Below are 27,795 nucleotides of genomic sequence, written 5' to 3'. Positions count from 1 at the left end.
TATCCCCCTCGCTTGAAAACTCCCACCCCGCTTGATGGCCACCCAATGGACACCTCCCCCCTCTGGCCAGGCAGAGCGCCCCTCACTGACCGAGCGGTATCCCAGAATCACGATATGGGCGAAGCCGGTGAGCACCAGGTCCTTGAGGAGTCTGTGCCGCCGCCATCCCAGGACTGAGCCTGGCTTCCTCTGTGACTTCTAAACCCCGGCTGGAAGCCGCTGGAAGCCGCTGGAAGTGGAGAAGAGGCTGGTCGGGCCAGCTGCCTGCTGCCAAGTCTTCGGGAGCCGGGGCAGAAAGTCTTCTGGCAGCCAGAGCAGCCACATGGACCTCAAATCATAGAGCAGGAAGTCCACTCTATGGTTCTAGGTCCTTACGGCTGCTCTGGCTCCCGAAAGATTCAGCATCAGGCGGCTGGCCTGACCAGCCTCTGCATCCAGCCGAGGTTTGGAAGCTGCAGAGAAAGCCATCTTCAGTGCTGGGATGACAGCGGCGCGGACTTCACCCTTCGCCGCCTCTCTGCCCCGGTTCCCAAAGACTCTGCAGCAGGCGGCTGGCCTGACTGGCCTCTTCTCCACTTCCAGCGGCTTCCAGGCGGGGTTTCGAAGTCACAGAGGAAGCCAGCCTCAGTGCTGGAATGGTGGCAGCACGGACTCCTCAAGGACCTGGTGCTCACCGGCTTCGCCCACATCGTGATCTGGGATACTGCTTGGTTGATGAGTAGTGCTCTGCCTAGCCGGAGGAGAGGTGTCCGCTGGGTGGGCACCAAGTGGCAAGATATGCCGGGCGGCTGCTTTCTTCCAAGCAGGCTCCTGAAGACCCAGGCAGCAGCACAACACAGCAGCAACCATAAGCACCCCCAAAATAATAAGACCCCCGATAATAAGGCCAAGCCCTTATTTTGGGGTTCAAAAGAAAATAAGACCCCATCTTATTTTCGGGGAAATATGGTAAATAATTTTTTAAAGTTAATATTTAGTATATTTCAACTGGGAGTAATAGATCAGTTATAGTAAATGCATTATATGAAGAAACAGTAGCAACTATGATTCTGGAGTCTGTAATATACCCACAGATAGTTTATTGGATACTTAGAAGTTCTTTTGCCCAACTTGGCTTGAAAAAAAAGATTACAAAAAGAAATAGAAAGCTGGCACACTACAATATGGCTACCTTCAGCTTTATATTTATTTTCAAAAATGACAGATTATACATGACCTCTAAACATTGAAAATAAAATTAGTGAATTAGTGGGCCCTATGATCCAGTATTTGAAGAGATTCAGAATTCATTGGTTGCCATTTCTCATAAAGGCTGGGAACAAACTAGCAAAGATATAGAAATTTTTTATTTCAGGAGTGTTCGATAGCAATAGCAGCTCTTTGGTGGAATTTGACTCTGATTATTGAATATGTTTGTCTCTAGTTGGCAGGAAACCATGTTGAATCTGCAGGTGTGATATAAGTAATTTATTTTTGCATTTAAAGCATTTCTGCCCCCCAAAAGTGGAATTGTGCCTTGGCCTGTAACCCCATTCAAAGTTGCTGTACTTTTTCCCTCATTTACTACATAGACATTTTTAACTTTCTAGCCCAGTGTTTCTCAGGAACTTTAAGGTACATAGACATCAGATCCCAGAATTCCCCAGCCAGTATTGTTGAGAAACAATGTTCTTGCCTAATGAATATATGTAAGTTAAGAGCATGTTTGGGGTATTTTTATAAAATAACTGTGATACAGATAGCTGATCACAAAATATGATTGAATTTATTTCCATTCCCCTTCTTTTCTCATAACTTTTGACTTCTAAAGAACAGGTGTTTTCAACACAGTGAAGTTTCCTTGCTTCACATCTGATGTTCTTATATCAGGGCTTTGTAATGCTTCATTGGGAACTACATTGAGTTTCAAAGTGAAAATTGCCAATACTGAACAAAATTAAAGATGCTAAAGCATTCAATGAAACAATCTGATTCCATATTACTTAGACAACTGAATTGTTATTCTACTAGATTAAGAGGACTCCATTAAATATCCCAAATAGGAAATTTAAAAAATCAAAATACACTGATCACCTATTCATCTTTTGAAATGAATAAAACAGGTTATGATTCAGACAGCCCAGCTGAATTCAGAAGGGCTTCATAAACCTTGAAAATGATTCAGAAAGAGTGCTTTTGACTTTGCATGAGCACATTGTTTTTCTATTACTAATTACAGCAAGCAATTTCAGAAGAACACAAAGATATGTTGTTCCTTTAAGGAAAAAAATAATTAAGTAGTGTCTGTTTAATATGACTCTTAAAGCCGTTTCATCTTTTTCTTTCCATGGAAGATTTAAAAAAGACTTGCATACTTTAGCAAATAGCAGAGAAGTGCTACGTTTGCACAAAGCTAAATTAGTAATTCTCCCAAATTATTTCTGAACAGAGTATAACTCTAATCTTTAATAAACAAGTTTATTAAAACACCAATCAACCATAAATAATATTTATTTATTCTCTTTCTTGCAGTCTAAAACAGATTTACAAGTACACTGCTTTTGTATCACTCAAACAGACACCTTTCATTCTGCTGATATCAGGCTTGTCAAACTTTCATCATCACATACTTATGTTTCAAATCTGAATGTCTGAAATTGAAAGTTTTTCCTTTAACTCAAATCAGGTAAAAGTTATTTAGAAGTTTCTAAGAAATTAGCATGTTTGCAACACATTCCATTGAAGTTACATTAGTGAATTCATAAATATAAATCTTTTACCTTTTAGAAAAGTGTCCTTTGGACTGTTCAGTAGTAGTATTGGACTGCACTTTGGGTGCCTTTGATATAGATTTTCTACTTTCAGAAGGGCTACGTGCTTTATGTTTTGCCTGCCCTAAATGTGACCTGTCAGCAGAAAAACAGAAAGCTATGAAGAACACTGGAACACAAACACAAACATGCATAAGGAGCAATTTATACACTGAATTTATTACACAGTTTCTCATTAAGTTGCATAACATGTTTCAGGAATAGTGCTACTAGCTAAGCTTTAGATCTCCTTATGAACTCCTGTACCTGAAATTATGTTTAAAATATTAGGTTTTCTTTTGATGTTCTGTTCTTCCCATTGTTCCAATATTTTACATTAAATAAAGTTTTAGAAACAGTAAGCTATTCAAAAGCTTCTATTTTCCTTTATTCTCAATATTTACCTATTCTCATTGAGTGTGGGGCCAGTGGTCAGGAACGGGTTAACTCCTGTCTGATCTAGATGGATCAAGTCTGAAAGTTGAGAAGCTCCTCCTCTTCCTTTAGCTCCCCAGCTTTCAGACTCGGTCTGATTTGGATCAGACACACCTTTCTGAGCTGCCATAAGTTTTGACCGTTGGCACCAAGCAATTTGACCGCTTTTGCATCTTGGCTCCCTATTTTAGGTTAAGCACTTCCAGCGAGAAAGGCTTTGCACCAAGATGAAATGATGTAATTGATGTAACTGTCACAGAGGTGTTTAATTTGACAATATCATACTACGAATTATATTTCTACTTGAACCTAGCACACAATTTAAGGATTTGATCAGCAATAAAACCCATGGAATATGGATAGGCAAGTTTATGTGAAGTCTAGCAAAAGAATGAAAGTTATAAATAATGATAGCAAATAGAAGAAATGGGGGTGGGGATCAGAAGTGCTATTGTCACATCCAGGAAACAGATATCATTGTAAATTTGAATGGTCACTAAACAGGACAGTTGCTAACTATATGTAGAGGGTGAAGGCATGAAAGAGCATCTAATTCAGTAACCTCCCCAACCATGCCCATACTTCGTAACCCAAATGCCATTTACTTTTATTTATTTAAATCAATTCCTTACCATTTCCGTTTAAAACAACATTCAAAGCAATTTACTATTATAAATCACATATAAATCTAAATTAACACATTTATAAATACAATGCAAAACACAAAATAAAGTAATAAGCAAAAAAAATCAGAAAACAAAAGCATTAATAGTTTTATGATAGCAGCATTTGTACATTATTAAGAGGCCTGGAAGGCTAAAAATGTATTTACCTGACACACATACACACACACCCTGAAAAGATGCCTAGCATACCTCACTGAAAAAAAACTCTCCTAAATAGGGGAGAAGAGAGTACTTTTAAAAAAGATCCTCCTCAGGCAGCCAACACACCTCAGGGTGGCAGAGCACCTGGAACAAGTTCTTCAGAAATCAACTCAGGATATGGTTTGAAAGAAATGTTCCTTCACATACTACAGCCCCAAACCATTAAAAAAAATCCCATAGGTTAAAACGAGTATCTGGACCTAGATGGTGTATTTCATTGTGAATGAGCTTAGTTTAAAGTAAACTATAATGGTAACTCATGGACTTGAAAACATGTAGCTTCCTGTAAAACGTAAAAGAGTATATTTTAAGTAATGAATATATTTTGTTTCACTTTAATTATATCTTAGACTTTTCATACAGAAGTCAGGTGTCCACAGATACAGTCAAGACACGACCTTGAGGGCAAATAATAAGGAAACCATATAAAACATAGAACTATCTGTAACCTGCATGGCAAGGAATTTTCTTCCCGGAAACCTTTCTTCTCACCTTCTTCCAGAGATGATCTCATTTCCTCTTCTTACACTGTTCTTAGGACAGTTTACAGCTCCCAAACCAATTTCTACATTTAAACTTTCTCAAACATCATCTCTTCAACAATATAACAAGAGGTGGTATATCAACTACACAAATCTGGGTAACCACATGATAGCACTGAAGAGATTTTTTAAAATCTCTTTTCATTGCTGCTACATAGTGGGCAGAATTACATATAACTAAAAATTCAATTAATTGGTAGTACAACAAAAAGAGTAAAGGTAGAGCTGAGGATTTTGGGCAATATCTGCATGATAAAATCGCTTAGATTCGGCACGGCCTGGACTCTGATTGGATAGTTTCGGACGGGATGATGGAGGCGAGTCTTGAGACTGTTATCTGGGAAGAGTTTGACCCTGTGACTCCTGAGGACATGGACAGATTTTGGGGAGGCTTAACGCTACCACATGTTTACTGGACCCGTGTCCCTCCTGTTTGGTACTAGCCTCCCGGGAGGTTACACGAGGCTGGTTTCAGGAGATTACCAACGGTTCGCTGTGTGAAGGTGTCTTCCCAGCCGCCCTGAAAGAGGCAGTGGTGAGGCCCCTCCTCAAGAAGCCTTCCCTGGACCTGGCTGTTTTAGCTAATTATCGTCCTGTCTCCAACCTTCGCTTCGCGGCGAAGGTTGCAAGAGTGTGGTGGCGAGACAACTTCCTCGATTCCTGGATGAAGCTGTCTATCTAGATCCGTGCCAGTTGGGCTTCAGGGCGGGTTACAGCAGGAAACAGCATTGATCGCATTGGTTGATGATCTCTGAAGGGCTCGGGACAGGGGTTACTCCTCTGTCCTGGTCCTCCTAGACCTCTCAGCAGCTTTTGATACCATCGATCATGGTATCATGCTGCGTCGGCTAGAGGGGTTGGGAGTGGGGGGCACCGTTTTAGGGTGGTTCTTCTCCTTCCTCTCTGACTGCACGTAGTCTGTGTTGACGGGAGGGCAGAGGTCGACCCCAAGGTCCCTCACTTGTGAGGTGCCGCAGGGATCGGTTCTCTCACCCCTCCTGTTTAACATTTATGTGAAGCCGCTGGGCGAGATCATCCGTGGCTTTGGGGTGAAGTGTCAACTTTATGCCGATGACACGCAGTTGTACATTTCAACGCCAGGCCACCCCAATGATGCCCTTGACGTGATGTCCCGTTGCCTGGAGGCTGTGCGGATCTGGATGGGGAGGAACAGGCTCAGACTCAACCCCTCCAAGACTGAGTGGCTGTGGTTTCCGGTGTCCCGATATAGCCAGCTAACACCATTGCTGGCTATTGGGGATGAGATCTTCAACCCCTCAGAGAGGGCTCGCAACTTGGGCGTCCTCCTGGACTCACGGCTGTCTTTGGATGATCATATGACGGCCATGGCCAGGGGGGCTTTTTATCAGGTTTGCCTGATTTCCCAATTGTGCCCCTTTTTGGATCGGGACGACTTGTGCACAGTCACTCACGCCCTCATCACTTCCCGTCTGGACTATTGTAACGCTCTCTACATGGGGCTCCCCTTGAGGAGCACCTGGAAGCTCCAACTGGTCCAGAATGCGGCCGCGCGAGTAATAATGGGGGCGACCCATCGCTCCCATGTAACACCTCTCTTGCGCGAGCTGCACTGGCTCCCGGTGGTCTTCCGGGTGCGCTTCAAGGTGTTGGTTACCACCTTTAAAGCGCTCCATGGCTTAGGACCTGGCTATCTACAAGACCGCATTCTGCCACCGATTGCCTCCCACCGACCGGTACGCTCACACAGAAAGAGCCTCCTCAGGGTGCCGTCAGTCAAACAATGTAGACTGGCGACCCCTGGGGGAGAGCCTTCTCTGTGGGGGCCCCTGCCCTCTGGAATGAATTGCCCCCGGACATACGAAGGATCCCCGACCTCCGCGCCTTCCGTCGTGCAGTGAAGACCCTGTTATTCCAGCAAGCCGCTCTGAAGGGATAAATGGTTTTAATTTGGTTTTAATGGGGTTTTAAAACTGGTTTTAAATGAGAATTTTAAATTCAGCCTATGATTTAATTATTTTAATCTGCTTTTTAATTCTATTTTGTACACTGTTTTATTATGGCTGTTCAGCACTCTTGAGTCCTTCAGGAGAAGGGCGGTATATAAATTAAATAAAAAGAAAAAAAAACATTGTAATGCCTGGAACGACCAAAACATTGTACTTGCTAACTGAAGGCAGAATTTTAAATGGTGAGTCCTTAGATTGTTGCACATTAAAGCTACATAAACAGCATGGAACCATTCCAGCTGGGCAGTAAGGATATGTTGCGGGTGCATCAAGAGGCAGAATTTCCCGCTAGTTTCAGAATGGGAGGAATATGGTATGGATGTGGATGTGTGGATGTTGCCTAAGACAGTAAATAAATGAGTATTCATTTTCTTAAAAGATAAAAGTATTTAAAAAGTCACCACACAGTTTGCTTTGGAAGAGGCTAAGATGGCAGCAATCTTTATAATCTTGAAAGGAAAAGATCTGATAGACCTTCAACTCAACTTGACAAATGCTAAGTGTGTTTACAATGATATGCAATAAAGATGTTTCGAATATGCTTATTTATGTTATGATTTATGTTTTTACACAGGCTGTACTACAGTAAATTACTAAAAAAAAAAACCCATGAAATTAATGTAATAACTTCCTCCAAAAATTGGGAGTCTATGCTATGGAGACTGTTTCTCCTTCAAGAGGCTTTTGTCAACCAAAGCACAAATATGAATCTGACCTACATCATTTTAAATTATTCTTCAGAATTATTTTCCATTTAAAATATTTTTACTTGTCCTCTTACACATCCAATTTTATTCCAGCACTTCATGAATGGAACTGTTTTGTTATAAATTTGAAAATAATTGGTGTGGTTAAATTAGAACATTTTTAAAAACTGCATAAATGCTATTTTATAATGCTCAAAAAGAGTGCTGCTAGACAAGACAGGCAGCACACAAATCAATCAATCAATCAATCAATCAATCAAATATATACATACATGCCGGTACATACATACATACATACATACATACATACATACATATGATAAGTTATTCTGGAGTTTAAGATACTAAAAAAAGATATAAAAAGATATGAGGCAATTAAAAAAGCCTAGTTTAATGAAAAGAAGGACTGGGGGAGATATGATAGCAGTATTCCAATATCTCAGGGGCTGCCACAAAGAAGAGGGAGTCAAGCTATTCTCCAAAGCAGGGGTAGGCAAACTTGGCTCTTTTACACCTTGTGGACTTCAACTCCCAGAATTCCTGAGTCAGCCAAGCTGTTTTAGGAATTCTGGGAGTTGAAGTCCACAGGGTGTAAAAGAGCCAAGTTTGCCTACCCCTGCTCCAAAGCACCTGAAGGTAGGACAAGAAGCAATGGGTGGAAACTAATCAAGGAGAGAAGCAACTTAGAACTAAGGAGAAATTTCCTGACAGTTAGAATAATTGATCAGTGGAACAACTTGCCTCCAGAAGTTGTGAATGTTCCAACACTGGAAGTTTTTAAGATGTGGAATAACCATTTATCTGAAGTGGTATAGGGCAGGGGTGGGTTCTACTTAACTTTACTACCGGTTCGCAACGGGAGCGCTCACACAAGTTTCTGCGCATGCAGAGATCGTCAATGGTGGATGACATCCTGGTGGATGGGCGGAGCCTCCCGCCACTTTTACTACATTGTGCCATCTGGGACTGGAAGTGGGCACCCCAGCCAAAGAGGCTGGCATCTGTTGTGATGGTCAGGCAGCCGGGCTCCTTGAAAACACATCCCTTGGTGATGGCCTGGGATATCCACCACTGGAAGGATTAAAGTACATTTGGTGAGACCTGAACCCTGGTATTTGAGTTGCTCCTGACAGACCGTTGGTAGGGCAGGAGGAACCACTGCAAGGTTCTGGCATTCATGCGTGCCCAAGGGACGATTGCAGGACACCATTTTGCCCTACCAACGGTCCGTCAGGAGTTGTGAGAGGAGGGCCAGGGACACTGTTCGGTCTGCTCGGATCCAACTCGCCAAAAGGTCCTTATACTGACCTGACGCTTCTGAGAGAGGGAGACCTCGCACAGCATGGTGTCTATGACCGCCCCAGGTGTAGCAATCTGTTGGTCAGAGCCAGGTGGCTCTTTTCGAAGTTGATGGAGAACCCGTGATCCTGAAGGACCCGGATTGTGACTGCAGATCCTCTGTCGCCCGGAGGGGAGAGGAGCACCGTATCAATATATTGTCCAGGTAACATTGGACTCGCACTGGGATCGCCCTGAGGTGTGCCGACAGTGCCGCCAGCAATTTGGCGAAAGTCCTGGGCGCTGAGGATAGGCTAAATGGTAAGGCTTTGTACTGATAATGTCGGCCCACGTAGTGAAACCGCAGGAACCGCCATTGGGATAGTAGGATAGGTATGTGGAAGTATGCCTCCGTCAGATCTATGGATGTTAGGAAGTCGCCTTCCCGGATGCTCTCCAATATTGACCAGAGGGACTGCATCTTGAATCTCCTGTAAATTAGATGTCTGTTCAATCTTTTCAGGTCCAGAATTGCTCTCTCCCCCCACCCCGAGGTCTTTGAGACTACAAACAGGATGGAGTAGAACCCCTGTTCCTGTTGGCCCTTTGGGACCGGTTGAATGGCTTGGATGTCCAACAAGTGTTGGACTGCTGTCTCCATGAGGCCTCTTTTTGTCTTGTCCTTTGATACAGGGCAACATATGAAGAAACTCAGGGGTGTGGAGAGGTATTTGAGGGTGAGACCTAGTCTCACCGTATTCAGGACCCAGGTATCTGTTGCAGTTGTTTCCCATTGATTGGTGAAAAGGATTAAGCGCCCACCAATAGGAGGGTTGGACCTGTCGTCACTTGGAAAGGTGAGCTGGGATCTTACTGTGAAATTTCCAGAATCCAAGGAATAACTCTGTCCTTCTTTTCTAAGAGCACTCTTCTACATGTCTCCTCTGAGCAAAGACTGAGTCAAAACTGGACATGCACCGGCAAAGGAGGCGTGACCAAAAGATTGATTGACTCAGTCTCCAAGCAGAAGAGCAGAATTAACCCATTCCTTGGAGTCTCAGCACATTGGAGAAAATAGATTTTCAATATTTGCTACAACCAAGATCTTATTTAGAGTGAATGTTACACCCAGTCCCAGTACTTCAATAAATCTTGCTCAAGACATTGACAGAGTATTATTGTACAAACACACACCTAAGTTATATTTCTGTTTAAGATACAGTTTCTAGGAATTGTTTTAAGTTTCTTTATACTTAAAGTAAACTGACCACTTACAATAGATCAAATCTACAACAGCTTAAATTCATTTTATCCCTACAGTTCTAACTATCTTAGCTACACGATTCCATTTTAAAACACAACTTGCATAATATTTAAACCCCTCAACATACTTACCAAATAGAATACCAGTAGAAATTGCTAAATGTTATATAGATATTAAGTAGTATTTAAATAGTAAAAAAGAAAAAAGCTCTCAAGATCATTGTAAATTCCTAAGTAAGAGATTTTCTCACACCTAAATTAAAGACTGTCATCCATCCCTTTAGCCAGCAGAAAACTAAAGCAAAATAAATATCCTGTCCCCAATGCTGAGCCATATCCTGCCACCAAAACCAATGTTCCACTTTAGGATAGCAGTATCTTAAAATCAGATATCCAGTGTTTATTAAACACAACCACTGATTTTGTTTTCCCAATGTACCTGGCAGAAAACCATCTGACAAACACAACTCTTATCAGAGGCTTAATCTAGAGGGATGGGAAACTGCCCAAGACACTATGATAGGTTCTTCAGTTTATTGGGAAAGTTTTCCAGACCCAAACCAATTGTTCAATCAAATCCCCAACTACGCTAATAGCAGTATTAGGGGGGTCTTGACTTTTACACTTCTACTGGTTTGTCCTATCTTAATGGGAAAACATTATTTCACACTGGTATGTATAATGGTATTTGTACACTTCTCCCTTAAAATATAGTATATTATTTAAAATTGTTCTTTGCAGTTATTGTTCTGTGTGTTTCATATTTGCTATTACTGTACTCAGTTCAGATATTAATATCAATAAGTAGCTCTTTTAGTTAATGCTTAAGAGAAAGTTACATAATTTCTTGTCATGTTAGTTAACAGTCCTGATATAGTCAGTTGGTGCCATCGCTGACTATTGGGGGTAAATCTCTGCCCCCCACAGAGAGGGCTCGCAATCTGGGTGTCCTCCTGGATGCATGGCTGTCTTTAGAAGAGCATCTGACGGCCGTGGCCAGGGAGGCTTTTTATCAGGTTCACCTGATTCGCCAGTTGCAGCCCTTTCTGGACCGGGACGCCTTGCGCACAGTCACTCATGCCCTTGTCACCTCCCGGCTGGACTATTATAATGTTCTCTACATGGGGCTCCCCTTGAAGAGCACACGGAGGCTCCAACTGGTCCAGAATGCGGCCGCGCGGGTGATTATGGGCAACCCGTTGTGCCCATGTGACACCCCTCCTGCGCAAGCTGCACTACCTCCCAGTGGTCTTCCGGGTGCGATTCAAGGTGCTGGTTACCACCTTTAAAGCGCTCCATGGCATAGGACCCGGGTACCTTTGAGACCGACTTCTGCCACCAATAGCCTTCCACTGGCCAGTCCGCTCCCACAGAGAGGGTCTCCTCAGGGTGTCATCGGCAAAGTTATGTCGGCTGGAGACACCCAGGGGGAGGGCCTTCTCTGTGGGAGCCCCTGCCCTGTGGAATGAACTGCCCCCGGAAATGCGTAAGATCTCCGACCTCCGTGTATTTCGCTGTGCCTTCAAGACCCTGCTGTTCTGCCAGGCCGGGCTATCAATGTAATGATTTTAAATTAGGTGTTTTAAATTTTGGGGGTTTTAAATTTGAGCCAAAACTATTTAATAATTTTAATTATTTTTAATTGATGGTTGTCTTTGTGCTTTTAATAGGCTGTACACCGCCCTGAGTCCTCCGGGAGAAGGGCAGTATAGAAATAAAATTATAATTATATTATTATTATTATTATTATTATTATTATTATTATTATTATTATTATTATTATTGTATTCAAAAATATCAACAATATTAATGAGTACATTCAAGCCCCAAGTTATATTTAAAAGATATCATAGCTTCTTTTGTACAATAAATTATGCTGACTTTTGAAAATTTTGAAGAAATTAGCATACCTTCCTCCTACTGCGTCGTCTTGCGATTGGGCCCCGACAGTGTTCCTTTGTGAACGTCGCAGTGACCCCCCTGGACTGTTATTAGGCCGGTTGGACATTGGCACCTCTCTCCTGAAGGGACATACCCTTTCTAGACACTACCATTCACTGAAAAACAAAGCAAACATTTTTTAAAATCAAAATATAGGACATTTATCAACAAAATTGTTTGTATGTCAGCTGACACATTCTACTTTATAGCACAAACAGCTTGAATAGTAAAACCATGAAACTTACAACATGTTGTTTTGCTCTTGCTACGCTCCCATTTTATGTTAAAGGTTATTTTAATACCTCAGGTTATTTACAAAATAGAGAATCAAGCATTATTATCATTTCATTCGATAACTGAATTTATGGAAGGCTTAAATTACCTGTCAATTACCTACTACCATTATATATTTCATTATGAAACATAATCCTAGAGTTAAAAAATAGAACTCTATCAAATTTCATTTTAATTTTTAAGAATGGGGAAATGGTATCTCATACCAATAGAAGATAATACAATTGTTTAGACTGGGGGAAAAATAGACAATACTGGTATTTTTTAAATGCACAAACTAAACTGATCCTAAATTAACACAATGAATAAACAGCTGGGATACAAAAATATAAAATTCAAGATTAAATATCTGTGTCTTCTTATTTTGGCTCCAATATTTAAGCTACAAAAATCTATACAGGATCACTATTTTATTGCAATATTATCCAATGAAAGTTGTGTCACAAAAAATGGACCATTTTAGTCTAGTAACGGCCTATCAGAATGTATTGAAAAAAGAGAAGATATTTCATATATAGGAAGAGCCAAATAGATATTAATTACGGTATTTGCTGAAATGCTCCCAATATCTTAGTATAAACAGATTTCAGAGAGTACATCATATTAAAGTGCTTTTAATCAGCTACGTAGGTCAATTACTAGAAATTTCACTCCCCTAAAACTGTCAAGTATTTAAAGAAAAAAATGACAATAATAACGATCTCATATTTTTTCTGATTTACAAAGGAAGAGAATAAAACTGAGTAAAAAATTTGTAAACACTTTCCCTTTCCACTATCAACCTGCCAATTTTTTCAAGATTTTTTTTAACAATGTTTATGGAATTTCAAAGCAAATAATTCTTTCAGAACATTGTTTATTATGCTATTTAATATTTAGACATCTGCTGCATGTGAAACAGAGTCACCCAGCTCATTTTGACTATGAAAATAAGAAATATTCTTAAACAGAATATAGAAGCACATAGACAAATAACATCATTCCAAGTGATAGTTTATGGTGTCTATAAAGCAAAACCCTTTTTTTTTCCAAACTCAAGACTAAACAACCTCACTCAAAATGTTCTGATTAAGAAACATGAAGCGCATCCCTTGTTCCAATACAAAGCTTATCTGGGATTGTGGCTTTAGGCATAAGAAACAATGGGAAAGCTGATAAACAAGTCTCTTGATTTTTTTTTTTTTACCTCAGAGATCTAAAGTAAATATAGTTAACAGTCCAGGTACACTGATCAAGCAAATTGCAGAAAAAATAGCTAATGAGATTTTTAATATATTTCTTACAATGTTAAAGCAAATTCTAATAAGAAAGAGTGGGAATATAGGCCTTTCATCATTAACTGAAACACTTTAGATTCTGTTACATAAAATGTTTCCTGGAATTCTTAGTTTTAACAAAATGAAGTATTTCGCTTCAAAAACATCCTTTAAATAAACTCATTCTATTAACAGATGATGAAAAGGTGATTTCATATGGATGCTACACAACCAGTGTAAGTCAAGGTCTATCTCCACTCGCTTGCAAATAAAGTTCACCAATTCGCCTACAAACCACGTAGTTACCCATCTGGATTCTAAGTGCTCCATTAAAAAAAAAGTTAAAAATCAGCTATAATTTATAGAGCAGACATGCATTTGAAACCAATCAATCACAATCACGTGACTGCATGGGCACTACAATGACATAATGTTCAGGCATAGATCATGTTCATTCATTCTTACAAACCTACTCTGTTCTCAAACTATTCTCAAACATTGGAATGGAGTATTTTATTATAATTTTATTTTTGTTTGGCTTTTAATCTAAAATGAGTCAGAAGGGCTGCACTTATGGCTTCTAGAGTGAATTATCTGAGTGATTATATCGAATAATTAATGGAGAATCCCACTTTCAATATGTCAAGTAAAAACAAATTAGTGAACCAGAAGTCAAGCTATGGAAGTGAGGCAGAGAGATATCCCGCCCCCAGGGATGGAAGTGAGGACAGTGCAGACCACTAGGCCACATTTCTAGCTGAATTTCAACAAATATTAGGGCCATATTTGGGGGGAATTAGAACAATCTACTATTCTATCCATACCCAATGTTTTTTTAATGCTTTCACCCCTTTTGATGTAATACTGTCATTGTACCATTCAGAAAATCAGAAGGCTAAGCTCAATCATTGTTCAATCCTGTCTAAAGGAAATTTCAGCCCTTCCAGATAAACCAGAGGGGAAGCGGGATTAGATGAATCCTACATTATTGTAAGGCTACATTAACAAAATCTTGCAAATCTGAAGGCACAAATTTCCCACTGCCATTTTTAACTTCTTGATCCATTAGAAGGTATTCTTTCTAAGTTTCTTTCTGACCATTGTGCCGCTGAAGGTTCCTGCCTCTCTTGTCTGTTTCCTAGGCAGCATCTCTTCTTTCCCCAAGGTCATTCACATACCCCATCAGAGGAAATGACAGCATACAAGCAATCCTTAGGTTACAATGATAATTGTGACCGGAATTTCTGTAGGCAAGCAATGTAGTTGTAAAACATGTCATATAACTGCACTGCTTAGCAATGCACAAACCCACAGTCTTGGTTGATGTTTAACCCCAAGACTATATGGGCCATTAAGCATGAGGAGGCGGAAATCCAAGACAAGGAGGCTGGTGGGTTCAAGTACTATGGAGTATTATGGACAGGTTCCAGGACACATGCAGGTGTGCAAGTGAGCAAGTGCAGGCAGGCACTTAAGAGTTGGGCATATGCAGAGATGCTGCAGGCAAGTGCTAAGGAACATGGGCAAGTGGAAAAGTGAAGGAAGTAAAAGCAACTCACAACTTCCCAGTGGCTTCTCCATTGGCTTTGCTTGTAAGAAACTGGCAGAGAACATTGGAAATAACTATCATATAATTGTGGCTAACTGCAATGTCATCGCAAGCTGGACATCAAGCGCCTGGATCACAATCACATTACTATTGGGTTGCCGCAATAATCACAAATTTGTGGACCAGTCACAAGTGCCCCTTATTCAGGGCCACGGTATCTTTGAATCACTAAATGAGCGGCTGCAACTTGTAGACTGTTATGTGCATTTTACCTAACTACTAAGAAGTACAGTGATCAACTTTGCAATTCCTTTGAAATAGCTAGTGCTAACAGAAAATGCAGCAAATCATAATTGTAACAAAATAATAACATATACTTAGTGTCATCATTACACAAATGTTGCCTTTATATTATTGCATCAGAAATCAGAACAGAAATTATTTTGGGGATAAAATTATCCCCATCGCACGTTTTGTCATTTGTCCTATCCCCATTGGTGGATAACCACAACCAGTGCTCTGCTCTGCTGAATTCCCAATGCATAGCCCACTCCATGCATATACTATGTACAGGTAATCTTAAATTTATGACAATTGGGGCACAATTTCTGCTGTTAGCAAGGTGGCGGTTATGTGAGTCGCACCCAATTTTATAACCTTTTTTTGGTTATTAAGCAAATCACTGCCATTAAGTGAATCATGAAGTTATTAAGCAAATATAGTTTCCTCCATTAACTTTGCTTCTCCCAGGCAGATTGAAAGGTCACAAATGGTGATCACAAGACTCCAGAAAAACTGCAACCATCGTAAATACCTACTGGTTGCCAAGCACCCAATAACTGGGTGGCCTCTGACCCGGTGTCGATCCCTCGCGGCTCCTTGGTTCACCGAGGAGCTGAGGGAGATGAAACGCTGGAAAAGACGCCTAGAGAGCGGTTGGAGGGCCAGTCGCGCTGAATCTGACCGAACACTGGTAAGGTCGCATATTAAGACCTACCTAGTGGCGATAAAGACGGCAAAGTTCAATTACTTTTCTGCCTCTATTGCGTCATCAGGGAATCGTCCGGCTGCCCTGTTCAGGGTAACCCGCTCCCTGCTCCACCTGGGAGCGCGGGAGGATCCCTTGGAAGGCAGGACGGAGGATTTCGGACAATACCTGCATGACAAAATCGCTCAGATCCGGGGGGACTTGGACTCTGACTGGGTAGATCAGGGCAGGGTGACGAGGAATAGTCTTGAGAATGTTATCTGGGAGGAGTTTGATGCTGTGACTCCCGATGATGTGGACAGGATTTTGGGGAGACTTAGTGCGGCCACATGTTTACTGGACCCGTGTCCCTCCTGGTTGGTACTGGCCTCCCGGGAGGTTACACGAGGCTGGCTCCAGGGTGTTATCAACGCTTCGTTGAGTGAGGGTTACTTCCCCACGGCCTTGAAAGAGGCGGTGGTGAGGCCTCTCCTCAAGAAGCCGTCCCTGGATCCGGCAATATTGGCCAACTACCGTCCTGTCTCCAACCTTCACTTCCTGGCGAATGTTGTTGAGAGTGTGGTCGCGCGACAGTTCCCGCAATTCCTGGAGGAAACATCCTATCTGGATCCGTTCCAGTCTGGTTTCAGGCCTGGGCACAGCACGGAAACGGCATTGGTCGCGTTGGTTGATGATCTCTGGAGGGCTCGGGACAGGGGTTGCTCCTCTGTTCTGGTCCTGTTAGACCTCTCAGCGGCTTTTGATACCATCGACCATGGTATCATGCTGCACCGGTTGGAAGAGTTGGGGATGGGGGGCACCGTGTTACGGTGGTTCTCCTCCTTTCTCTCCGACCGGTCGCAGTTCGTGTTGGCAGGGGATGCAGGGGATCCTGGATACGCAGCTGTCCTTGGAGGAACATCTGACGGCTGTAACCAGGGGGAACTTTTATCAGGTTCGCCTGATCCGCCAGTTGCGGCCCTTTCTTGATCGGGATTCCTTGTGCACAGTCACTCATGCCCTCGTAACCTCTCGCCTTGATTACTGCAATGCTCTCTACATGGGGCTCCCCTTGAGGAGCACCCGGAGGCTCCAACTGGTCCAGAAGCAGCAGCGCGGGTAGTGACGGGAGCAGCGTGGCGCTCCCATGTAACACCGCTCCTGCGTGAACTGCACTGGCTCCCGGTGGTCTTCCGGGTGCGCTTCAAGGTGTTGGTTATCACCTTTAAAGCGCTCCATGGCATAGGGCCTAGCTATCTTCGAGACCGCCTACTGCCACCGACGACCTCCCACTGACCCGTGCGCTCCCACAGAGAGGGCCTCCTCGGGGTGCCATCAGCCAAACAATGCAGGCTGGTGACCCCCAGGGGGAGGGCCTTCTCTGTGGGGGCACCTACCCTCTGGAATCAGTTGCCCCCTGAGATAAGGAGAATCCATGACCTCAGTGCCTTCCGCCGTGCCCTTAAAACTTTCTTTTTTCAACAAGCCGGGCTGGCTTAATTTCTTTTTAAGGGTTTTTTAATTGTTCTGTTTTGCTTATCGTTTTAATTAATGGGGCCAAATCTATATATATTTTTAAATGTGTTTTAATATTTGTATTTGATGTTTTTATCTGGCTGTTCACCGCCCTGAGTCCTCAGGGAGAAGGGCGGTATACAAATTCAAAAATAAAATAAATAAAATAAACTGATCACATGACCATGAAGAATGTTACAATGATTGTAAATGTGAGGACCCCTTGTAAATCACTTTTTTCAGTGACACTAACTTTGAACAAACATAAACAAATAGTTGTAAGGAGAGGACTACCTGTACTACATCCCTCTTCACAAACTGCAAAATATTTATTATGTGCTTAAAAAATATTTTGCAGTTACTACAAAAGTGTGAAAATCTATCCTTAAGACAAAGACTATTTTCTAATCAAAAAAATTTTCTAATCTGCAAATGAAGCCCAAATCTATTCAGTGGAACATTACAGAAGTGCTTCAATAATGGCTCAGTGCAGTACATGATTTCAAAACACTTCTAAGCATACAACAATGGACTTTCCCTAGTGTGTCACTAACTCTTCCATCAGCAGCATTTCCCTTTAAACAGTATAGAGTTCCAGAGTTTCCAGAAAATATACACTTTTTACCTATGATTCCAAACATTATGTCCATGGGCGACAATGTCTTGCCAACAGCTATTTATCACTTGCACCCTGTCCTACCCTCAGATTTTGAAATATTTCAATTTAAAATGAGATTAAAGAGATAGAAAATTGTTAATCAAAACACTAGCCTCATTATCTCTATTTACAATTATCTTGAATTCCATATAAGCCCCATAACTATTCTTGTACATAAAATAATAAGTGCTAGTGGCTCAGTGTTTTATTTGGATTTTAAATGGAAAGAATTGAGTGATAGAGACTCAGCCAACTAGCCAGCATAACAATAGGAAATGGTAGCTAGCCAGCCTAAAGATTGCTGACATTATTATGAAAATGATTTATTTTATTATGATAAATAAGCCATAATGGTAAAGCATACAAAAAGCAAGAGGTGTTTTTTTTAATGCTTAGGTTTCTTAACTGCATTTAAAACTTCTTCAGTACAACAGCATAAAATAGCTATCTGTAATTTTTCTTTATAGCCTATCCTTTGAAAATGTCTCTGTTTTTCCACATAGTTTATATATTACTGAACCTTAAACTCTCAGTCATGAAACAGGTTACAAAATATGGTTTTAAAAAATATACATTTTTTTCCCTTTTCCTTTGTTGGACACCAAAAGCTGCTTGCTGTTTCAGGGGCTCATCTAAATGAGCACATTTTATACGCACAGAATCAACATAAAGATCATTCAGAACAAGGAACATCTTTGTACATATTTTCCCCTTCAGCTTATATATGAATATGTCCTGCAATCAGAATAGCATGTATATCATTTACGCGCATATACAATAATTTCAACTATCTTTCATTTTAGACCATAACCGTTTAGGTAAGGTAGATTCTAACACAGACACTTTTATATCAAGATACATGTAGCTCATGTTTCAGAATTCAATCAAATGTACACACTTTAAATTAGCATGCTTTCAGAGGGCATAAGGTATTTCATTTGGGAAAAGGAAAGTTATTTCAAGAGATTAGTTCGTCCCCTCTGTCTGGGTCTTTCTTCCATTCTCAGTTCTGAACTAAATTTGAAGAAAATCTGAATGAAGATTCAGCTATAATTACTATATGAACAATATAATTACAGAAAATACATTTAGGAAAAAGTAGTAGAAAAAACTACACGTTTTCTAAGTTGTAACTTCAACTAAACATTTCAAATTTTAATTGAATTATGTTTTCAACTTTTTTCCTCTGGTTTTTAGTTTTTTCCAGTAATAATGGTTGAATACTCATACATAACACAGCTGAATAGAGTTAATTTTAAATTCACTTTGAAGTCAGTTTTAAAAAATTGATAAAAATGATCCAGTTGTTTTCCTTCACTAACATACATAACCACTTTGCCTCTGAAGATGCCTGCCACAGTTGTCAAGTGAAATGTCAGGAAATCTGTTTTCTATAGACTACAGTCACTTAACCCTGAAGGCCAACTCTGCCGAGAAGAGTTAATATTTCCCAATTTAGGACAAGAGTTAGCTATGGCATAGGCACCCAACATTCATCATTGCCTATATTAGCTATAACAACTTTCAGGGCAAAGAGCAAGAAAATATGCTCAAGAGATAAATATTTGCTAATGAGGTTTGAAATAAAATCACGAGTAAGATGATGGAAGACATTTTAACATAAGGCTTCAGAAATCACTGAAATAATCCCATTTTTAATAACAGTATCTTCTTTCTCTGAAATAATTCAAAATTAGGAATTAGTTGAAAACAGGGTGGATAAAAATCAATGATTTTTTTAAAAAAAATAAAAAAATCAGATTTTTTTATTTAAATTGGATTTTTTTGATTTAAATCGGATTTTTTTATTTTTATCAAATTTATTTTAATAAAAAACTTTTGGGGTAAAAATCTATCATAAGATAGTTTTCTATTTAAGATACATAAATAATTTAGTTTATTCAGCATGAAATGGAGCTTAGTTATGTAGCATGAGGCTGTATATTCTGCAACACTGGGACTATTGGTGAGTCAACAGTGGGTCAAAGGAGTAGCAGAGATGACAGTTGCTCTTTAAAAATTATGATTTAAATCGAGTTGATTTAAATCAAGCCTTTTTACTAGTGATTTAAATCATGATTTAAATTGTGATTTAAATCAATGCAATTTAAATCAAATCCACCCTGGTTGAAAACCAAAAAAGCAAGAAAGTTTGTCTTTGTTTTCCAGGTTCTAAATAGATACCTGAAGAATGAATTAACCACTTATGGACATGAAGTCATCAAGTTAAATTCTTGATGTTACCTTTACCTTTACCTTTAAATTTAATGTATTCTTTTTTACTAGAATTATATTCAGTTTATGGAAAAAAGAACCCCGTTTAAAACATTTGCAGCAATTAACTGAACTACAACTGGTTCAACAACTAATACTGAAGTTGTATATATGTGCTTGCATAATGCCAAAAGGATCACTCCATTTTTATTCTTTCATTCCCTAAGGAATTTTGAAAAGAAATTACATAAAGAGGCTTAAAGCTGCATTTATTTGCCAGTCTGTCAGCCCTTCAGCAGGATAACTGTCCAAAATCAGTATGGGACCAAATTTAACATAGTGGGAAAATTCCGTAAAATAAAAACTGAGTTTGAGGATGGGCTAGATATGCCCAATGGTTAGGAAGAAAAACATTTCAGAAAAGATTTCTCCAAATAGACAAATAGATAAACACATGCACAACGTATCTGTCCAATTAGACCCTCCCTAAGGTACAAAAATTATTCTTATGCTCATTGCTCAAACAGACCTGAAAAATTCAGAAGCCATGCCCTACATGTTATCCATAACTTATTTGATAAAAATTAATCTGAAAAAAGTCTGACACAAAATTGATTTGTATTTATATATATTTTCTGATTATATATAATAGTCAGAAAATGGTCTCTAACTGTAGAATGAAGAACATATATTCAATACACATCAAACAACAAGAATGTATTTTAATAAAACTAGGCAATGCTTTGGATCTGGACTGGGAAAGGGTTCCAGAACACACCACAGCAGCAACAAGCTCTATTTTAAGACTTCACATGTAGTATAATAGTTGCCTAGTCCTAGAAAAGAAAGGGCTATTTTAATGAGCCAGAGATAGATGCTGCATTTGTGCAACTACACATGCTGAGTCATCACTTCTAATCAAATATGAAGCAATGCAGAGTTCTACTATACCAAGCATTACCAAAAAACAATTCTGTCAAGAAGGTACCACAAATGGTGCATTAGTCTTCACTGATAAAAAGCATACTTTATCATAAAATTCACACAGACACTGAAAGCCAGGAGTGACTATAAGTAGTTCATGCCACACAAGATGACAGGGTTTAATGTTTAGGACAAACAAGCCCTGAAAAACCTCAACTTAGTTCTTTTTGTTGCAAGTCACTAAAAAGAGTATGTGTTTGGTAATGGATAAAATCTGCATTATGGCCTCTTCACTGTTCTAAATTCTGCTACCTCCTTTTATCTGCAAGTGTTTGGAAGCATATCTCCTGTTCTTATTTCACCATGAAAATTTATTGTACTACTGAAAGTTTATGGATAAACTATAGAAAAAGTATTCATACCATAATTTAGTTTTCAAGTTTTGGTACAGCTTTATTTAACAACTTGATTAGATGCAGCTTAAATTATTCTGTTTTGTTTTAGGATTATCCACCAAAACTCACCTAAAAAAAAAAAAGAACTCTTTTTGGTGCCAACGAATTTACCATTTCCAGTCAATTTAGTGGAAGACAATCCAAACAGAAGCAAAAACAGTGCAAAGAACTGTTAATCAGTAGCTGAAATTAGCAAACCAGTACTGGAAATAAATGCTGTCTATAGACTTTAATAGAATTTAATCTCTGAAAAAAAAACAAAAGCTCTAAACCAGTGGTGGTGAACCTTTTCGGCACTCACGGAAACGTTGCGTGTGTGCACTCATTGGGGACACACTCCGCAAAAGCCAAACTTCTGGGTTCTAGCGCACATGCATGCCCAACGATCAGCTGGCCGGCACGTGTGCGCAGACCATTTTTTGGCACTGCAGTGCGAATGAAGGGATCGTGCTCCAGAAAAGCCAAACTTCCTGGTTCTGGTGCGCATGCATACCCAACAATCAGCTGGCTGGCGTGTGTGTGCACACTGGTTTTCAGCACTTTCGCATGCGCAAAGGACAGCTTATCATCGCATGTGCACCAGAAACCCGGAAGACAAACAGGCAAGGCCGCATGTGCCAGGAGACATGGCTTCACGTGCTACTTTGGGCACGGATGCCATAGGTTCGCCATCATGGCTCTAAACAATGAAATTCTATTTTGTTACAGTACTGTAATTAACAATGGATATTTTTCTCCATTCTCCTCATACAAGTCATAAAAATACTAAAGGCTAGTATAGTACATTGGTCAGGTCAACATATATATTTATATCTCATGTGTCCACCTGTTTCCCAACTATGCTTATTTCATTCTTAATTATTAGAGTATCTATTACTCCAAAAGCATTTATTTATTTATTTATTTATTTATTTATTTATTTATTTATTTATTTATTATAATTCTATACCGCCTTTCTCCCGTAGGACTCAAGGCGGTGTACAGTCAAGAAAAATATAGATACACAAACATCATAAAATTGCTAATTAAAATTATTATTATAACATAACATAAAAAGCATGCCTTTTCTATAGCAGCACCCTCCATCCCAGGGAAATCTGGATGGCCCTGACCCTGTCAGCAATGTATGGCCATTTCTCCAAGTATTTGGGATATGAGATTAGGCAAGTTCTACTGCCCATGTGATTTTCTGTGATTGCAGTTATATCCAACAGTGCCCAAGGTTAAAACACTATATTGTGGTTAGTGTTTTGATTCTTATATGCCCCCCAGACTCACTATTGTGAGGATGGCCATTTATAAGAGCCTTGGTGGCGCAGCAGACTAAAGCACTGTTAAGTAACACCAGCTGCCTGCAATTACTGCAAGTTCAAATCTCACCAGGCTCAAGGTTGACTCAGCCTTCCATCCTTTCGAGGTAGGTAAAATGAGGACCTGGTTTGTGGGGGTAATAAGCTGACTTTGTATAAAAAAGAACACTGCTTGGGGGGGGGTGCGAAAGCCCTACTAAGCAGGTATATATAAAAGTATGAAGGCTATTGTAAGCCGACCTGAGTCTCCGGAAAAGGGAGGCATATAAATCAAACAAACAAACAAACAAACAAACAAACAAACAAATAAATAAATAAATAACAAATACTAATTGTTTTGGCAATAACTGCTTCATAAGAGGCAGACAAACAGGCAGGTATCAGAAAGTGTTTCAAGAGTTCTTTTGCCATTTAGTAGACTGCTTGACATTAGTGTAATCAAATGCCACAACTCGCATGTCTACAAACTCTGCATAGGTGAAACCAGAATTACCAATATGGGACAGCTGGTAATTAAGACTAATAATGATAATACCAATAATACCAATAACCTTGGTTAGGACTTGAACTGTTAAGTTTTTACCAGACCCAGACTGTGAATCGAATTTAAGACTAACTTATATTAATAACATACACTTGTATGCCACCCAACTTCAAAGGCTCATACCAATTAAAAACCAATTATATTTTATAAATATTTAAGAAATTTATAAATTACAGCATGGTATTCTCCAAGTTCAACAGATATAGTGAAGTCCTGTATCTGAGAAGAGGACTGGAGAACTCACTTTTATCTACCTCATTTAAGGATGTGTTCTTTCTCGTTTACAACATTCTCTAGAGATCCAACATTCCTCCATATAGCTCTCCTCCTTAAAATGATTATGAAAGTCACTATTGGGTTTTTACAGGGATAGTTTCATGTGCTCTGATGTTCTAAATAGCATATTAACAAGCTCATCTGTAAAGATCAAGTTCTTCCTTTCAGTCCAGTGTCTATCTTCTATATTACTTCATAACTGATTGAGCATCTGTGGTACAATTTCATACTAGCTATCAGGTTAGATATCTAACAATGGACAAAAGATTCCAATCTCTAGTCTGCTGCAATAGTCTGTAAATGTTGATTTTAGTAGTCAGCATGTTGAGGTTTTTTTTTTTAATTTCAAACTAGAATGCCACAATCTAGAAAACCCATTTAAAACGGCCCAAATCCAACTTTTCTTAGCAGAAAGGTCCCCTTTCTTTCTGTCTTTTTCTCACTCACATTTTCCTTTCTCCCCTAGCCTGTCAAGAGTCTGCCTTTTCATTGACTGGCAGAGATATTTTGCTTGCTTGCTGCTTTCCCACTCCTTGCAAAGCAGAGAAACTTTCATGATTAAGGCAGCTAGATCCAGTCTTTCTCATCAACCTTCTCTTTCATCCCTCTTCCTTGCCCAAGGGTTGTTCTACCCTGCCAAGAAACACTGTTGAGGATTCTAAAAAGGCCATGACAATAGTATAAGAGACTTTCAAGTGCCAACTGTACAAGCCCACTGTTGTTGAGACAAGGTGCCATGTCATCACCAACATACCAATCCTCTTCTGGAAGTGTTTCCTAGGATATCCAGTCTGCATATTTATCCAGTACTAAATACTCTCACATTGCTGCAGCAGCCTCAGCTTCCCCTAAGTATTAAACCATAGAAAATAACCTGGAGAATCACATGTACACCTATAGGCCAGAATTCTAAATTTTCTATATTAAAATAGAGCACTAAGCATCATTTCTGACGAAATGTTAAATCATAGCTATGTCACCACAATAAGTATTAACATTCAACCAATGTGAAGTCTCTGAAAATGTGTAGACAAAATATAGAAGCAATGTGGATGACCTTGGAAAACTAGGGGAGGAGATGCTGCCTAGGAAACAATCAGACAAGAGAGGAAGGAACCTTCACTGTCTCAGAGAAAGAAACTTAGGAAGGGCCTGCCTCAACTGATCTGACACTTAAAAGTGATAGCCAGAAATTTGTACCTTCAGATTTGTAAGACTCTGTTAATGTACCCTTACAATAAAGTAGAATTAGCTCAGTTTCCTGTCTAATTTACCTGAGAGGGCTGAAAAGCAGTTTGATAATGAAACAGTAATTGTTGCTGATATTAACATCAATATCGCACTACACCTGTAGATGTTACATTTTTCATACTTCATTCACTCACATTTAACAGAAAGTTTTTGTGCCATGGCTGAACCTGAATCCACTTTATAATTTATGCCAGTTTCTTACCTAGTTATAGACTTCAATGGCTCATCAGTAATACACTTATAAAGGACTCAACAAGAGAGGAAAACAAAGTGGCTGTTCAAGGATGCTAAAGAATAGGAGCCCAGCATATCAAACAGTATTTCTAGAGCCTAGGATTGAAAAAGCCTTTGAAAATGTTGCTCGTAAAAGGCAAAATTAAATAAAAATAATTTTTTTAGAAATTTTAATTTGAATAGAACTGAATTTCTGATAATTCATGACAAATCGTGTGTAATTTACTTGGAAACAATATGGAAGTTGTTTGCCACTGCCCTCTTCTGGGATTTTTTTTTAACTTCTCAGGCTCTAGTTCCTAGTGGCCTGCCAACAACATATTAACCTGATCTAATGCAGCTTCATTTTCTGAAATCAGACAAAAATAGCTAGATATTTTACTCTTGGTGTTTTTGAGATACTGTTCTATTAATTCTCACTCAGACTTACAATAAAAATAAAATAAAAATTATTTTAGCAACACAATTTCAAATTTTCTGTATGCACACATACATAAATAAATCTACTTGGGAAACGTGAGCCTAAGGGAACCCAGATTCTTTGAGTGATTGTAGGATTTAATATTAAGAGATTAAGAGATTTAAAAGTACTAATATAATGTATTTAAATATATGGCTATCTGCATTATATTAAAAATATTGAAGTTTTAAATTAAGTCTAAATTGGCTTAGGGCAGGGGTGGCCAATTGTGGCTCTTTTACAACCTGTGCACTTCAACTCCCAGAATTCCTGGGAGTTGAAGTCCACAGATTGTAAAAGAGCCACAATTGCCCACCCCTGGTTTAGGGCAGGCTAACTTTCTCCAATCTCACATATTCCAATTGTGTTAGGACTGCAGCTTCAGAATTTCTAACCAATAATTTCTATGCTAATTCTAGGAACTACAGTCACAACACATATAAAAGCCACCAGGCTCAAGGAAAAGTAGCTTAGACATAACTACTAAACAACTGTTTTGGGGGTTGTAGTTTTTACTGCAAAAACAGGAATAAAAGAAATAAAAATTCCTGGCAGCAAGAGTTTGTAAAGGACACCCAAAGCCTCTAATATTACCTAATATCAACCATTTCACTCACAGAGTTATTATATCAAAATTTCACAGGAAGCAGAAATGACAAGTTTACCTGACCAGGAAAAGAATGCATTGTGTACAATATAGATAAAACTTTGAACAAAGTTGAAAATATAGTAATGCAGGAAAATACAATCTCAGGATGCTATTAATAAGCTTTTCTATTATGTAGGATGTTCTTACTTATCAGAGTCCAAGAGCCCATAACTTTACATTATTCATTAAAAATTTTCAGCATCTCCATTTTAATAATTCCTTCAGTCAGACATCTTCAAATCAGATGAATGCTGTGTTAAATAGCTTGTTAACTGAAGAAACTGCAGGATTTATTTATTAGAATTTCCTGTACTTTTGGGGGGAGTGGAAGACGTCCCATGCTGAAATGCTTTTCCTCTAAATTGTTGTCAGATAAACAGATTGGATAGAGGCTATACTGAATAAGAATAGTACCTAGGCAGAAGTTTATATCTCTGTTAACTGGCAGGCTCTTCCCAAGTATAGGAAATGCATTCACTAATCAAATAAGAAATATAAAAGAAAATGTATGATATCAGCAAAGCACTGGGAATGCTGATGTGGTCGAAAAGCTGAAGATAAGAAAGTTAAAGCCTAGGGTAGATATAGGATAATTGAAAAGTATAAAGAATTAGTAACATTTTATTACACTTGTAGTGAATTATGTGTGTATTCCTAGTATTACATGAGTTTAGATAGATTCTGAAGTTGGATATATGGAAATATTTTGGAGGCTTTGTTATCCTGCTTTATGGATATGATGCTGGCACCTAGGAACTGAAAATACTTTTTAGTTGAGAATATTTATCTGCTTTATGCTTTGGGCTGTTTAAAAGGCATATCTGAGAACACCAGATTGTGTCAGGGGAAAAGAAGACAGTGTAAACAGGTTACCTATATACAACTGTACTTTCTCTTTTTCTTTATACGAAGTAATAGAATACTCTGAAATAAATAACTTCTACTAAGGCCCTTACATTCAAAAATATAAATGAAAAGGACATTTTCAAAGATACTTAATAGAACAGCACCTGTTAGTACAAGGCTACTGTATACCGAGTGGTTAGGATAAAGACCACCTTTTAATACCTCAAACACACACTCCCTTTTATCTTTTTTTAAGATTCTAATGCTTTTCTTTAAACTATTTGATGCAAGTGTGTTTATTTTAAAACATTTAAGAGCAGAAGGTTACAGCCTAAACCTAATCAGAAACTTCAATTTTAATACAGCATATTTTCAAATACATAAAATGCTAGCGCTAATCAGTGTTTAGTAAGAATCACATCAATTTAACATTACTATATAAGTGAAAGGTTGTTACCCAATGGTAATGTATACAAATGTATACAAAATAATTCTAATACTATTATTCAAGTTATTAATAAACTTGAATAAAAACTTATATTGATATATTGAATGCAATTTAT

The 27,795-nt window shown here is 39.1% G+C and overlaps 1 protein-coding gene across 2 annotated transcripts in view; it reads right to left on the bottom strand.

The window, feature by feature from the left end:
• The window catches only part of TRIP12 (thyroid hormone receptor interactor 12), a 92,217-nt gene that overhangs the window by 62,008 nt on the left and 2,414 nt on the right, over positions 1-27,795 (bottom strand). For both annotated transcript variants that reach the window (XM_070945988.1, XM_070945989.1), the window contains exons 2-3: positions 11,800-11,946; positions 2,760-2,885 (exon numbers count right to left, since the gene is read on the bottom strand). In XM_070945988.1, the coding sequence (XP_070802089.1) occupies positions 2,760-2,885; positions 11,800-11,897 (224 nt within the window). In that variant the 5' untranslated portion in view covers positions 11,898-11,946. The remainder of the gene's footprint in view (positions 1-2,759; positions 2,886-11,799; positions 11,947-27,795) is intronic.

Source organism: Pituophis catenifer, unplaced genomic scaffold (assembly GCF_029215685.1).
Source record: "Pituophis catenifer annectens isolate HBS135680 unplaced genomic scaffold, rPitCat1.0.hap2 SCAF_6, whole genome shotgun sequence".
In the NCBI taxonomy this organism is placed as follows: Eukaryota; Metazoa; Chordata; class Lepidosauria; order Squamata; family Colubridae; genus Pituophis; species Pituophis catenifer.
This window is presented reverse-complemented; position numbering and strand designations above follow the sequence as displayed.